The 13,180-nt window shown below is 44.6% G+C and overlaps 1 protein-coding gene across 1 annotated transcript in view; it reads right to left on the bottom strand.

The window, feature by feature from the left end:
* Nucleotides 1-13,180, bottom strand: part of ADAMTSL3 (ADAMTS like 3) — a 259,617-nt gene that overhangs the window by 43,939 nt on the left and 202,498 nt on the right. The window contains exon 21 of the mRNA XM_072950888.1: nucleotides 3,675-4,746. Coding sequence (XP_072806989.1) covers nucleotides 3,675-4,746 — 1,072 coding nt within the window. The remainder of the gene's footprint in view (nucleotides 1-3,674; nucleotides 4,747-13,180) is intronic.

Here is a 13,180-nt window from a genome sequence, read left to right as displayed (position 1 = left end):
TCAAATCCCTATTAAGGAATAGTTAAGAACAAAAGTGTAACTCATAACCAGACTTGACAAACGTTTATACACTAAAATGTTTTCTTAAATTATTTCACATATATGACTCCTTTGTTTTGTTGGCCTCACTTTAACAGCACAGTGAGAAATCACTGAATCAAGGAATAGTTGAGCACACATGAACCTTCCTGCCTGGTGGAGCCGCCCAGTATCTAGCCTGAATCAGTCTGCAGGCTGGAGAACCAGCAGGTCCAGTTCTTTAAGGAATCCGATCTTGGCCTCTGCTGCACAACCTTATTCTCAGCCTGAAGGGATAACAAAGCTGATCTTTCCATAGGTATCATCCCCAGTGAATCCATCCACAGCCTTCCCTTCCTCGCTCGGATATCTTACTCAGCTGGCATCCAAACATACTCCACGCCTACACTGTTCCCTCTTATCAGAGAGAGGCTTTCAGAAATGTAATTCCATTTCTGACTTATTTCATTTGAAAAGATCTATGAGATTCAGAAAATTCATCTAAAGGTGAGAACCTTTGCTACATAAAGAAAATGAAACATAAGTTGCAAAAACTAATCAGGTAAGGTTGAGAAAAAAATGGAAATACAAATAGTTCTTTTAAAATTCTCTTAAGAATTAAAAACAAAAACTTTTATGAGCCATATTGGATGTCTTCGATATTAAATGGTTGATCCTTAAAGGGTACAGAAACACATTTGAGTGGAAGGCATCATGTGAAAACCTCTTTATAGGATCTCCAGGAGACTCAGCCTCAGAAGCTAATGTTAATTCCATCTGAACAAGTCAAACTATTTACAATAAACGCAATTGAACAAACATTGACTTAAACTGACCCTGCTCTGCTTCCTCCCTGTAGCACTTTATGCCACCGGTCAACTGATCAACCTTCTCAGCCTCTGTTTCTTGGTAAGTTTCTGAAGTGAACTTGTTGGGGTGTCCTCAAAGGGTGGTCCAAGGAGCCCAGGGGTCCATGAGGTCAAAACTATTTTCATAATAGTAAGTACTAAGCCACGATTTGCCTTTTTCACTGTGTTGACATTTGCACTGGCAATAAACGCAGTGGTGGGCAAACTGCTGGCACTTAGACAGGGACCAAGGCCATGGCACCAAAGGGTACCAGGAGTCACTGTATTCTTCTTGCCACCACACATTTGCAGTAAAAACAAAAATGCCGGATTCCCTTAGGAATGTTCTTCATGAAGCAGTAGAACGTATTCATTTTACTAAATCTCAGCTCTTGGGTGTATGTTTTTAACACTCTGTACAACAAACCAGGAAGTAGGCACAGGGCACTTGCGCCACGTGCCGAAGGATGCTGGTGCGATGGTGTGACCTGCTGGCGGAACCAGCTGCTTTCTCTGTGGAATCCCGTTTCTGCCTGAAAGAACGACTGGCAGACACACTATGGTTATTCATATTAGGGTATTTGGAAGCTGTTTTTCTCATGGACAGAAATGAGCTGGCCAATTCAAGGAAAACAATGGACAATATTTGTTGCAGATGATAAAAATTCAAGCTTTCAAGTGAAGATCAGAATTTGGAAAATCGGTAACCTTCGATTTGACTTTGCTTCCGTAAACTCAAAGACTTCTCTGAAAAGCTGGGTAGTAATATTAAAGAATATACATTTTTTTATATTATATAATGAAATGTGTCAATATTTGGAAGATGTGTAATTCAGTGAGCCAATATTTCCCCAAAGATCAATGTATGATGTTTAAAATCTTGTGTAGTTAAAAGATGAATTCAAAGTGCAGGATAAACCAATAGATTTCATTGTAACTGAGTACCAAAATCTCATTAGTATAGTTTTGGATTCCACACTCCAACTAACACTTAAGAAACTACCCCTTGTCTAGTTTTAGGGTAGGATTAAAGAAGAATGGCCATAATTACCTGGAAAGGCTGTGAAAATTTTCCTTCTCCTTCCAACTGACATATCTGTATGAAGCCAACTTTCCTCCATAAACTTCAATTAAAACAACATATCACAACAAATGAAGTGTAGAAGAATTAAGAGAATCCAGCTGTACTTTATTAAGCCAGACATTGAAGAAATTTGCAGAGATGTAAAATAATGCCGCTATCAGTAATTTTTTTAAATACTGCTTTTCAAAAATTACGTTATTTATGTGAACAAGAATTGGGCTTATTATTGTTATTTCTAAAAGGATTAATAAATAGGTATTTTAAATGTTTCACAGTTTCAATTTCTAACACAGTAAACATCAACAGATATAACTCACATTAACAAAAGTGCTTTGGGGTGTAGGGTGTAGCTCAAAGTGGTAGAGCACATGCTTAGCATGCACAAGGTTCTAGGTTCAATCCCCAGTACCTCCTCTAGTAAAATAAGTAAATAAATAAATACAAACCCAATCACCTCCTCACCCACCCAAAAAAAAGCGCTTTGGGCTTCTCATTTTTTTTTTTTTAAGTTTAAAGGAGTCCTAACACCAAAAGAGTTGAGAACTGCTAAGCTAGTTGATACGGAAAGTTTTTTCCACTTTTATAACTTCATTACACTCTTGAGTTCAGAGTTCCAGGCAAAAAAAAATTTTTAATTAAATTTGTTCTGTCTTATCATTCTAAGACATAACCTAATAATTTATTACTAAAAATTGAATTTACCTAGATTTCTTTTCATGTTTGACATATTAAGTGATGCACAAAAGACATACTAAAAATAAAACTTGCATTTTAAAAGCACTTTATGGTTTGCATAACAGTTTAACATCTGATGTTTTGTTAGTGTCTTTTAACAATCCCTAGAGGCAGATAAGGTACACCTTGAGCTCTTAAATGCAAATTGAAAGAAAGCCAAACGTCCATAGTCCTATGTGTACAAACAAGTAAAGGCACAAAAATGAATTAGTATTTCTGTTATCCCCTGTTTTATGTAAAATGGATGAAACGTAGCATTTTTTGCACCGTCACAGATGGAGATCACAATAAAATCATGTGTGACTTAACACTGTGTTTCGAACATCTCAAAAAAATTTGGTCCTTATCATTTTATTTTTGGATTTCATGACATAAAAAACTACATGATATAGAAAATTACCTCAGATACTCAATCTTTCTACCAAAAAATTGCTTTTGTTGTGATCTTCAAACACTGCTGGCAGTGTTCAGGAGATATGGTCCCTGGTTCTGACTGGCCATGAATTAGTCATGAGATTCTGTTTCTCAACGATCTCATCAGAAACGTGTTAACCGCTGCCTTGCCAAACTCACGGGTCTGGTTTGAGTTCAAATGAGATACCGCATCTCCCAGACGTGGAAGGGCACTGTAAATGCTGATTTGCAGTTCCTACATAATGTAGGATTACTACACGTATGCTTACTTTTTTAACGATCTTATACTGATTTTATTTGCAAAGGTTAAGTGCCCTGCAAAGAGCGAGTCTATGTATGTCTAAACTCAGTCTCATAGCATCTTGCATTACATCTGCATGATAGTGATTGGGACAGTATGATCATTTTTAGAATTCCAATGCATATGTGAAAAACATACCCTAACATTTTTGAGGTTCTTTCCTAAAAAGTCCTGTTGGAAAGGAGAAGGAATTTGAAAATATTTTCAAGAAAACTGGAATAACCATTAAGAAGGTGTGACTGAGGACAGAGTGAACACTGGATTCTTTACTTACTTTTCTGAGGGTTGGAGCAGTGCCCCATCCTTGGTCCACGTATATGTGGCCTCACTGGGGGTAACAAGCTCACACAGTATATTGATGACCTCCGTCCTTTTTGTAACGTAGACTGTGTTTCCAATCCTTGCATTTATTGTTTTATTAAAGGAAATCAAGGTGGGCTGGCTTGGTCTCAGAAGAACAGGTCCCTTTGGCTTGAACATCAGCTTGCCTGACTTTTTCACCTTCACGCTTTGGGGGACGCTTCCTGATCCCCCCCTCAGCTGAGCCGCGGGAGGCACCGCTTCGGGGAGGCGCCCCCACTGCACGTGTGCCGGCTGCGCCTTAGCTAACTCGGCCACCAGCTGATATATCACCTGGGAAGCCAGGTCATCGCTGACCTCTCCGGTTTCCATGAGCTGACTCATGTTTCTTATCAGCTCATCGAACTGGGCGGTATCCATGCTGTAGGCTCCCTGTTTAACCGCTGCTTCAAACTGCTTATTCTTAAGCTCCCAGGAGTCGGTGTTCCCCGCAGAAGGGCCGCAGGGGCCCAGCAGAGCTCTCAAGAGAGGCTGGTTATGAATGTGGTCGTCGTCCAGGTAAAGCTCATTTTTGTTACTCCACATTTGCCTCATTTTATGCCACGTGGCTCCCAAATTATTGGCTTCGTTGGGGTCCCTCCCAGGATACCCCCTCACGTGCTCTCTGAGGGCCGGCGGCGCGATGAGCCGGTTGTCAGTGCCAATGAGCTTGAGGACCACCGTCTCGTGGGCAGAGCCCGCGACGCAGCGGTACGTGCCGATGTCGGGGGCCGCGAGGCTGTGGATTTTCAGGGAGCCCGACTTGGTGATGCCGAGTCGTTTGGAGTTCTGCAGACAATGGCCGTCTTTCTCCCACTGGATCAGCGACTTCTGGAAGCGTCGCACCGGGCACTTAATAATCACCGACGTGTTGGGCAGCAAATAGGCTCTGCTACCGACGGTCAGGTTAATGCGTTTCTCCTCCCTCGTCTGAATGTAGACTCTCTGGACCCCGAGGATCTGAGGACCCTGATCGCCAAGCCTTGTCCTCACCTCTGGTTTCGTTTCTGTGGGGGAAACAAGAAAGAAAAGAAAACACAGAGCAACATCTCAGTAATGAAAACTTTTTGACAGTCATCTTCCAAGGCTGACACAAGTCAACAAATGGATCTTCTTTTTTCCTTTTTATTTACTTGTTTATTTTTTATTGATTTACAATGTTGTGTTAGTTTCTGGTGTACAACATAGTGATGCAGTCATACATATATACATATATATATATTCCTTTTCGTATTTTTATTTATCTTATTTTTAAAAATTGTTTTCCCCCTTTTAAAATATTTGAGAACTAAAACAAAAATAGTGATATACATCCATAGATTGGGGTAAATTTCACAACTACCTAGTATTTTGGCAGCAGAGAATGCAGGTTGGAATGAATTGCCTGAAAACATGCACATTATTTTATAAAGCCTGGTTGGGGGAGGCATGAGGTTACATGGTTAAGTGTTTCCATCAACACGATGTCCAGTGTGTTGGGCCACCACCATCGGGCAGGGAGGCCCCTGAGAGCCTGGTATGGCTTGGCCATGGGTACACCAATCTGAAGGAGAAAGTGAGAGTGGGCAGGTGAGTGAAAGCATGTGAAGGATCTGAAAAGGAGGATGAGGTTGGCCAACTGCAGCAGGTCAGTTAAACTAGCATGGGGGCCTGAAGAAACAGGAGCTCAAGAAAGAAGAAAAGGCAGAATAGGTATTTCGAAGCCAGATGAGTCTGAGTTTGAATCTTCCCACTGCCACTTGGACAAGTCATTTACTCTCTCTGAGCCTCAGTTTTCTCACTTATAAAGTGGGGGTAATGTTAGCACCTTCACCAGGGGAACGTGACAGTTAGGCTGGAGCATTTACATCAAGTGCACAGCACAGCAGCAGGCACACCTAAGATCTCACATACAACTGCTGTCGGCTGACAAAGGCAGGTCCAGCCAGCAGGCCACAGGGCCATCTGAGGGGGTCAGAGACGGGCTGACTCATACTTGTTCCAGGGCACTGGCTCCAGTGAATGGATGAATGGATACTCCTCAGATCCCATCCCCCAGGAGGAGTATTCCTCTCCCTCGGTTCACCTGCGGGAAGGTCTCAAGGTGTCCTGACATGGTTCTGCTGTAAGTAAGGGGCGTAATGTGGGCAGAAGGCTGATTCCTCTTTGAAAATGTACTTAGGTCCATGGGCAGATGGTGGCAGATGGGCTGGAGGGCCTGGAGCCACCAGGGAGTGATAGAAGAGAGACTGGACTCCCACGAAGGCATTGTGGAATTCAGGTCATGAGATGAGGGGCCTCAGCACCTTGGAGGATCCCAGTTATGACCCCTCCTGGTTGCAGCACTGACAGGGATATGTTGGGAGAAGAACCAGATTAAGACTCCACTTAGATGGACTTCTCAGGCCCTAGGCACTAGCTCCAGTGTGTTTACTGGTACCCTGGTTTGCCAGGACAACTCCTGGACTCCTCTTGGGTGGTTTGTGATTCCTTTAGGATCTGGCTGCCTGCTGGGGTGTCATGGTGCCAGCAGGTTCAGGAAAATAATGGGGGTGGATGCATAATTTCTATGGTAGACGATGTTCTAGGTGAGGGACATGCGTATGAGTTTGTAAGCAAATTCCACACCAACGCAGTTAGCAGGCCAGGCCCCTTGTTTAGGGTTCTGCCCGTGGATGCTCCCCTCAGCTCATCTCCAAGTGGAGCTGGATGACCAGACATGGATACACGTCTCCCTGTTGGGATCTAGATTCTCTGCAGAGGAGGTCAAGCTCACCTCCGCCAGTCACGGCACATAGATTATCTTTTGGTTGGCAGCACAGAATTTTGAACTTACTGCTATTCAACAGTGATCACAAGCAGGAAGAGGATTCCTGCTAAATCGACAGTTCATCCATTATTATAGGCAGAGATGCTGCCCCAAATACTAAATCTGTACAGCAGGGGCACAGTCAGCCAGAACAGACAGATATCCACTGGAGCACTGGACCAGGAGCTTCTAACACTGGTGCTCCCTCTCCCAACATTGTTAGATGATGGGGAGGTCAGACGGCTCCTGGCAGAAGGGTCCAAGCAGCTGGGAGACAGTCATGGGGTTCCGACAGAGGCTATTTACTAACCCTTTGGGAAGTATTTCCATACTTTAACAACCAGTATAGACAAACTGGTTATGTAGAGTTTCAGTATCAACTCTGACCGTTGAGCGGCTCTCAAACGTTGCTGCCATTATCATCATCAGCATCATCAGCATCATCAGCATCATCATTATGATTATTAAAATCTCAATGTCCTGGATCCCACCTCCAGAAATTCTGTCTTATGGGGAACAGCCTGGTTATCAGAATTTAAAATCTCTCCAGGCGACTGAAAGGCACAGCAAAGACGGAGCCCCAGGGCATCTCATCGTCTTAACTCAAAGGCAGTCTGATGGGATGCTACCAGGAAAGAGGGCAGGGAAAGTAAGGAACGGCATCTGTGTTTCCTGTGCGAATCCTGCCGAAGTCTTTGCAACCTGAGGTGTCCTCAGTAACGAGGACGCGGGAGGATCTCTTCGTGGTCTTACCGTCAGGAATCCTTATACTTTCCTCTGAGTGATGAGTCTGCTTCCTATCCAATGAACACTGAACTGTGTCATCGACCAGGTTGCTGTTTTCAAGATGGTTGTCATGTTATCAAGTCTCCTTCTGGCCTCTGGGCCAGCCTGCCCTACCCAGCCGAGGTCAGCTCCGGTGCCTGGGGCTGTTTACAGCAATTTCCTCTGTTCTTCGCTTGCTTGTGTCCTGCCTTAAGTCCAGGCATACCCTGGCCATGACTCTCAGTCTTGGTGCCAAGCCAGGTTTCTGCCCCGAGCCATCTGCGCTGGATGTTTGCACTTGGTCTCGCCAGCGTTTGACTCCTGCCACTCCCGAATGGGCCCTGGCTGCAAATCAGCCTCTAGGGCTTTCCATGACCCTGCTGGAACCCTGGCCCCTCAGAGTCCAGCCCTGCAAGAGGGGGCTTGGCCGGCGCTGAGTCCCGCTCCTTCCACCAGCATGGAAGACCCCTGGGAGCTCTATCGAGAACCTGGGCAGCTTTGTTCGGGTTCTCTTGAGGCTTCTCTGAGGGCAGCAGCACAGCTAGCTGAGAGGCGGCTGCGAGGGATGCTGCGGGTGGACTCGCTAAGCGAGCTGTGCAGCCCCCCGAAGCCCCGTGGAAGACCGTACGGTAAACGTCTCACCAACCTGAAAGAATGGCCTCCACCCTTGGTTATCAGGCACTTTTCAGCCAAGGGTCGTCTAGCTTCTGCTCACAGCATCCTGCTAAAAGCTCTCAGGGAAAGGCCACCAACAGTCCCCTAGTGACAAACACAATGCCCCTCTTCGGTATTCTTACGTGACCCTTCTAGGACATCTGGCATCCTCAATCACCCAGTTCATGGAGAAATCTCTCCTCCCCACTTTTTTTTGTTTTAACGCTTCTTCTGGTTTCCAACCACTGTTCATTGCCAGCGTGCTGCTGGCTGTGGCTATGCCTCAGGGGTCTGTGCGTGGCCACTTCCTCTGTTTCTCTTCTTGCTGAAAGCTTTTCCCTGGGTGAACCTGGAGTTGTAACTAACAAAGTTAGGTTGATGCCTCCCAAGTTGGTCTGTCTCCTCTCGGGAGCTCCAGACCTAACTGTTCACTGCTTACTAGAACTCTCTCCCTGGTACTTCAGTTTTAAAATACTTCCATCTGAACACATTATCTCTGCCTCCCCATCTCATCCCAATGATTCTCCTCCTCCGATATACCCTAAGTTAATGGTTTCATCTTCTACCAATTTCCTCAAGGCAGAAACCAGTCACCTTGATTCCTCCCTGTCCAGTGGTATGCTGGCCCTACTGCTCACTGACTCACAGATTGGGTTAGTATTCATTTCCTACTCTGCATTCAATGATGTCACATTGGTACCCGGAAGCGAGCCGTGATGGGATTGTTTACACCACAGAAATCAGCAAAGGTAACAAATGCCAGCAGCCTCCCCCTCCTCCCCACCCTCTTGCCCCAGAGCTGGTTGTTAAGTATTTGCAAGCACACCATTGTCCCTTTAGCTCCCAACTCTAGCCCGACATCAGGTACTTAGAAGGGACATCTGAAACACTGTTAGAATTCATCCTGACTGCCTCCATCCTCACACTCTCTCCCCTAGATATTGCCATATTCCCTTAACGAGACCCCCTGCCTGCACTCTCATAGTCTTCCAGTATATCTATATAGTTGTCCGAGTAAATAAACCAGAATAAAATCTGACCATGTCACTTCCTTCTTGGATAAAATCTAAACTCCTTAGTATGGAGTTCAAGATCCTCTACAGCTAACCTCTCAAGCTTTCTCCTTCATCATAACCCATCTTCAACTTCTGCTCTAATCCTGTGGAACTGCTTGCAATTTTCCCAAACATACCACCCACCTCTGTCTACACTGCTCTCTTTTCCCAGGTTCTCCTGTATGCCATGTGGGTCTGACGAATGGACACTTATCTTTCAGAACTCTGCTCAAAGGTTCCTCCTTTACGAAACTTTTCCTGACCTCCCCCAGGGGCATCGCGCGCTTCTGCATTCTATTAGGACATCCTTGGCACTTTACTCTTCTTATTTATTTACATATGTGTCTCTCCTGCTGGACTATGAGTTCTTAGAGACAAGGAAATGAATATTTTTCATTTTGCATCATAACATCTAAATCACAGTAGCACTTGAATGATTGCTGGAAAGAATTAATAAAGAAATGCTATCATCTGACACTGAAAACAATATACGCCAGGGCAGAAAGATGATCCCTGTCCTTAGGGCACAGCATAGGGCCTGGTACATAGTAAACACTTACTGTTTATAGAATGACTAACTGAAAGAATGACTGAGCAAGAGGAAAAGTAACATGTATGTTGCTGGGAGGTGATACAAGCCCAAGAAGGGTGCTGGCCAGATAGCTCTGCGCTTGGCTGGGCTTCCAAGGGCTGTAGATACGTCAGGTGGGGTGGGGGGTGGGTATTACTAGGAGCTGAGAAAGCTTACAGGAAGAGTGGAAGCCAGGAAGGCTGAATGCTGTTGTAAAGTCCAAGGTGTGACCAGGACCTGGGAGAGCTGCAGAAGCAGACCCTTGGCTGGAACAAGGAGGGAGACAGAGTTGGAAAGAAGGGAGTAGGTTCGAGATAACCCCGGGGAGGGGATCAATCATATAGGTCTTGCCTGGGTGCCTCTCCTCCCTCAGCCATTCTGATGTCAGTCCTTGGGTGAAAAATAAGAATTCTTTCCCTACACTTGGGGACCCTTAAAACCAGGAGCCATAATTTTAAAAAAATCTAAAATCAAACACTACATTCCTGTTATCCTTTCTTTTCTTCAGATGCCTGATTGGAAACCAAGACAGGTAGACTTTTAATAGCAATTTGAGGAGGAGCCAAGTCTGCCATGTTTGAAAAGTAGGCCTCTGGGTAAAACTCATTATGAAAGCACACTGGGGGCCCAAACGGAAAAAATGTCCAGAGCTACTGTGTTCCTACTCCATATAAGCTCATACCCTAATGGGCCAAAAGACACAACACACGTTAGTCTGTCGCATTTTATCCTCTTTTAAAGCTACAATAAGAATTAGAGGAAGGAGGTAATGACATTAAAAATAACTAATATTGTTGAGGCTAAAGTATGTGCCTGGCACTATTTCTAAGTACTTTCTAGGCATTAATTCTCAGAACAATTCTATTAGGTAGGTACAATTGCTCCTCCCATCTTATAGATGAAAAAATTGAGACTCACAGAGATTGAACACCTGCCCAATGTCACACGATGAGATACTGGAAGAAATGAGATTTGAACTCAGGTGAACTGGCTTAACCACAATGTCATATTACCTTTCAGAGATTAAGTGCAACTGAGAAGGATTACTGGGGAAGGTATGGTTTGTACTGGTCCTTCAAGAATGGAAAGAACGTCTGCCACTAGATATGGTGGAGTGAAGAATTCAAACAAGGGTAAAAAGCCAGTGGTGGGAGAATGCAGGGAAGGTCCGGGAAGCAGCAGTTGGGGGTATAACTGGACTGCATGGTGCACCACTGGCCTCTAGGGGGAGCTCAAGATATCTTCCCCCGCTGCCCTCCACCCTGTTGCACATTAAAAGGGTCAAAACAGAGAGCAAGAAAATTCACTGCTCCAAAGAGGAAAGGTTTTACTTAAACTCAAGACACTGATTAGGATACATTTCTAGAAGTGGAGCCTCGAAAGGGAATAAAGATCACAGCACAGTCAGGCTTGATTTTTACTGTCTTCTGACCCCTTCCATGACTGAGGAGTCAGAACTATGAAGAAGATCATACATTTCCAGTCTGGTGAGCAGAGCGGGCAGATGTGAGGTCAAGGAGAGGACAGTCAGAAGGTCATTGAGCCACAGAGCCTGGACATTCCTGCTGGAATAAAAGACGAGTTCATTGGTAGAGAAATGGGAACTTGGGGTCAGTGCGCCGGTTAGGAAATAGCTGTGATGGCGGATTTCTAGGCAATTCTTAGAAAACAGGGGGGAAAAGACCCCACACATTAGTTCCCAGGTAGATCAGATGACATAAATATGAAGTATGTTAATCAGTATGGCTATATTATTTCCTTTAGTAAATTCCAGTAGCTCAGGCCAGAGAACCAGAAAGCAAGCAAACAAAAATTGCCTGAAAGGTAACCTACCAGGGTTGAAAATAAACAGGGTGATTGAGGCAGGTGGGTTAAGGAAAGGCATTTGAGTCTGACTATAGAATTGGTTAAGTGACAAGGAAATCGGTTAAACTAAGAGGAATGGTTTCTAGTACAAGAGCAGAAAGTTTGTGGACAACAGGGAAGGAAGAACCAGAGGTCACAGGGAGGCATTAACTAAATCAGCAGGGGTGAGGTGGGGGAAAGTGGAAGAGCAGGGAAGTATCTGAGTGCCAAGAAGTGAGAAGGTGTAGGGTGGCACTACACCAAGGTGACGGCGGTCAGTGAGAGTGACCATGTTGGGAAATTGGGGCATCAGGGTATAAGAAAGTCATCAGCATGGATGCCGGTTGTCCTGGATGCTGGCAAATGTTGGAGGGAAAGAATGGACCTGGTGGTGATACATCCTGGAAAAAGGGAGCAAGTGTCCTGCAGGTCTGCACAGGATGCATTTGAAAGTAGGATGAGGGCAGCATTCATGCTGAGTGTGTGATGACAGAGGGAAATGGGTGCGGAGACAGCAGGGGAAAGGAGGATGGATGAGGGCTGGGCTCATCCGTAGACTCCGATACGGTGGTGGGAGAAGAGGATGCCATAGGAGAGTGCAGAGGGAGAAGCCAAATTTCTGCAAACAAGGGTCACTGATCCAAAGTGATGGCGTGAGGCCAGGCTACAGCTCAGGGTGACTTGGCTGGGCTGGGAGCATGCATTCTTGACTCTTGTTTGCTTCCATGACCCACGTGTTGGCAAGCTAGGGAGTAGGGTGGGGTCAAGAAGAAATATTACTGCCTTATTTCCTGTTTTTTTCTCCCTAAAACTTATCATTTCTACTTTCTACTGCATGCTATAATAATTTATAATTTCATCTTGTACCACATCACATGCCCTAATAACCACGATGTATTCCCACATGTTATTCCGTTATTACTTTAGAGAGAGCTGCCAAAATTTAATTTCACTCTCCTCTAAGGCAATTTACGGTGTAGCCACATGGCTCTGCAACCATCCACAATTAATAGAAATCAGATAGATAAACAGCTTAAAGCATGACACTGCGCCACATGCCACGGACATTCTCGGATTCCAGGACACCATACAACTTGGGATCTCAAATTTTTGGAATCTCAAGATTTTGAAAATTTGTTCTCAAAGAATTCCCAGGGAAAAAAAAGTGAATGTTATCCATGAATCACCATAGAGAGGTGACTAAGAGCGTGGGCTCAGGACTCAGACAGACTTGTGGTCAAACAGGCCGAGAGGTCCAACTGGCAGCTACGGATCCTTGGTCAAGTCTCATACCTTCTCAAAGTCTTGGATTGTTCTTCTCTAAATGAGGATAATACCTGTCTCACAACATTGCTGGGAACTAAATAAGATAATGCAATAATGCCTGCAAGGAACTCCACGGAATAAGTGGTCAATAAATGCTATAAATGCTATTACTTTTTTTTAACAAGCTATGATTGTTTTTCTTACTTTCCTTTGTGAGTTTCTCCAGGAAAGTTGTTGGTAAACTTAGGAGAATATATATATGTATATGTATTTATATATATTTTTCTTCCTAAGAAGCATTAAAATAATAGTTACTTTTGATTTTTTTTCTTACCGTAAGCTCAGGAGGTAGTTACTTAGGTAATTGGTATTCTTTTTTCAGGTGGATAATTAAAGACAGTGAGAAACAAAAGCAGTAGACGGACCCAGAAGCCATGTGTTCCCAGGGTGCCTGTTCCTCACCCCCTCCCCCACCTCCCACCATCGCTCTGCTGCTT

Source organism: Vicugna pacos, chromosome 27 (assembly GCF_048564905.1).
Source record: "Vicugna pacos chromosome 27, VicPac4, whole genome shotgun sequence".
In the NCBI taxonomy this organism is placed as follows: Eukaryota; Metazoa; Chordata; class Mammalia; order Artiodactyla; family Camelidae; genus Vicugna; species Vicugna pacos.
Note: the sequence above shows the minus strand (reverse complement) of the source record. Positions and strands in the feature narration are given on the sequence as shown.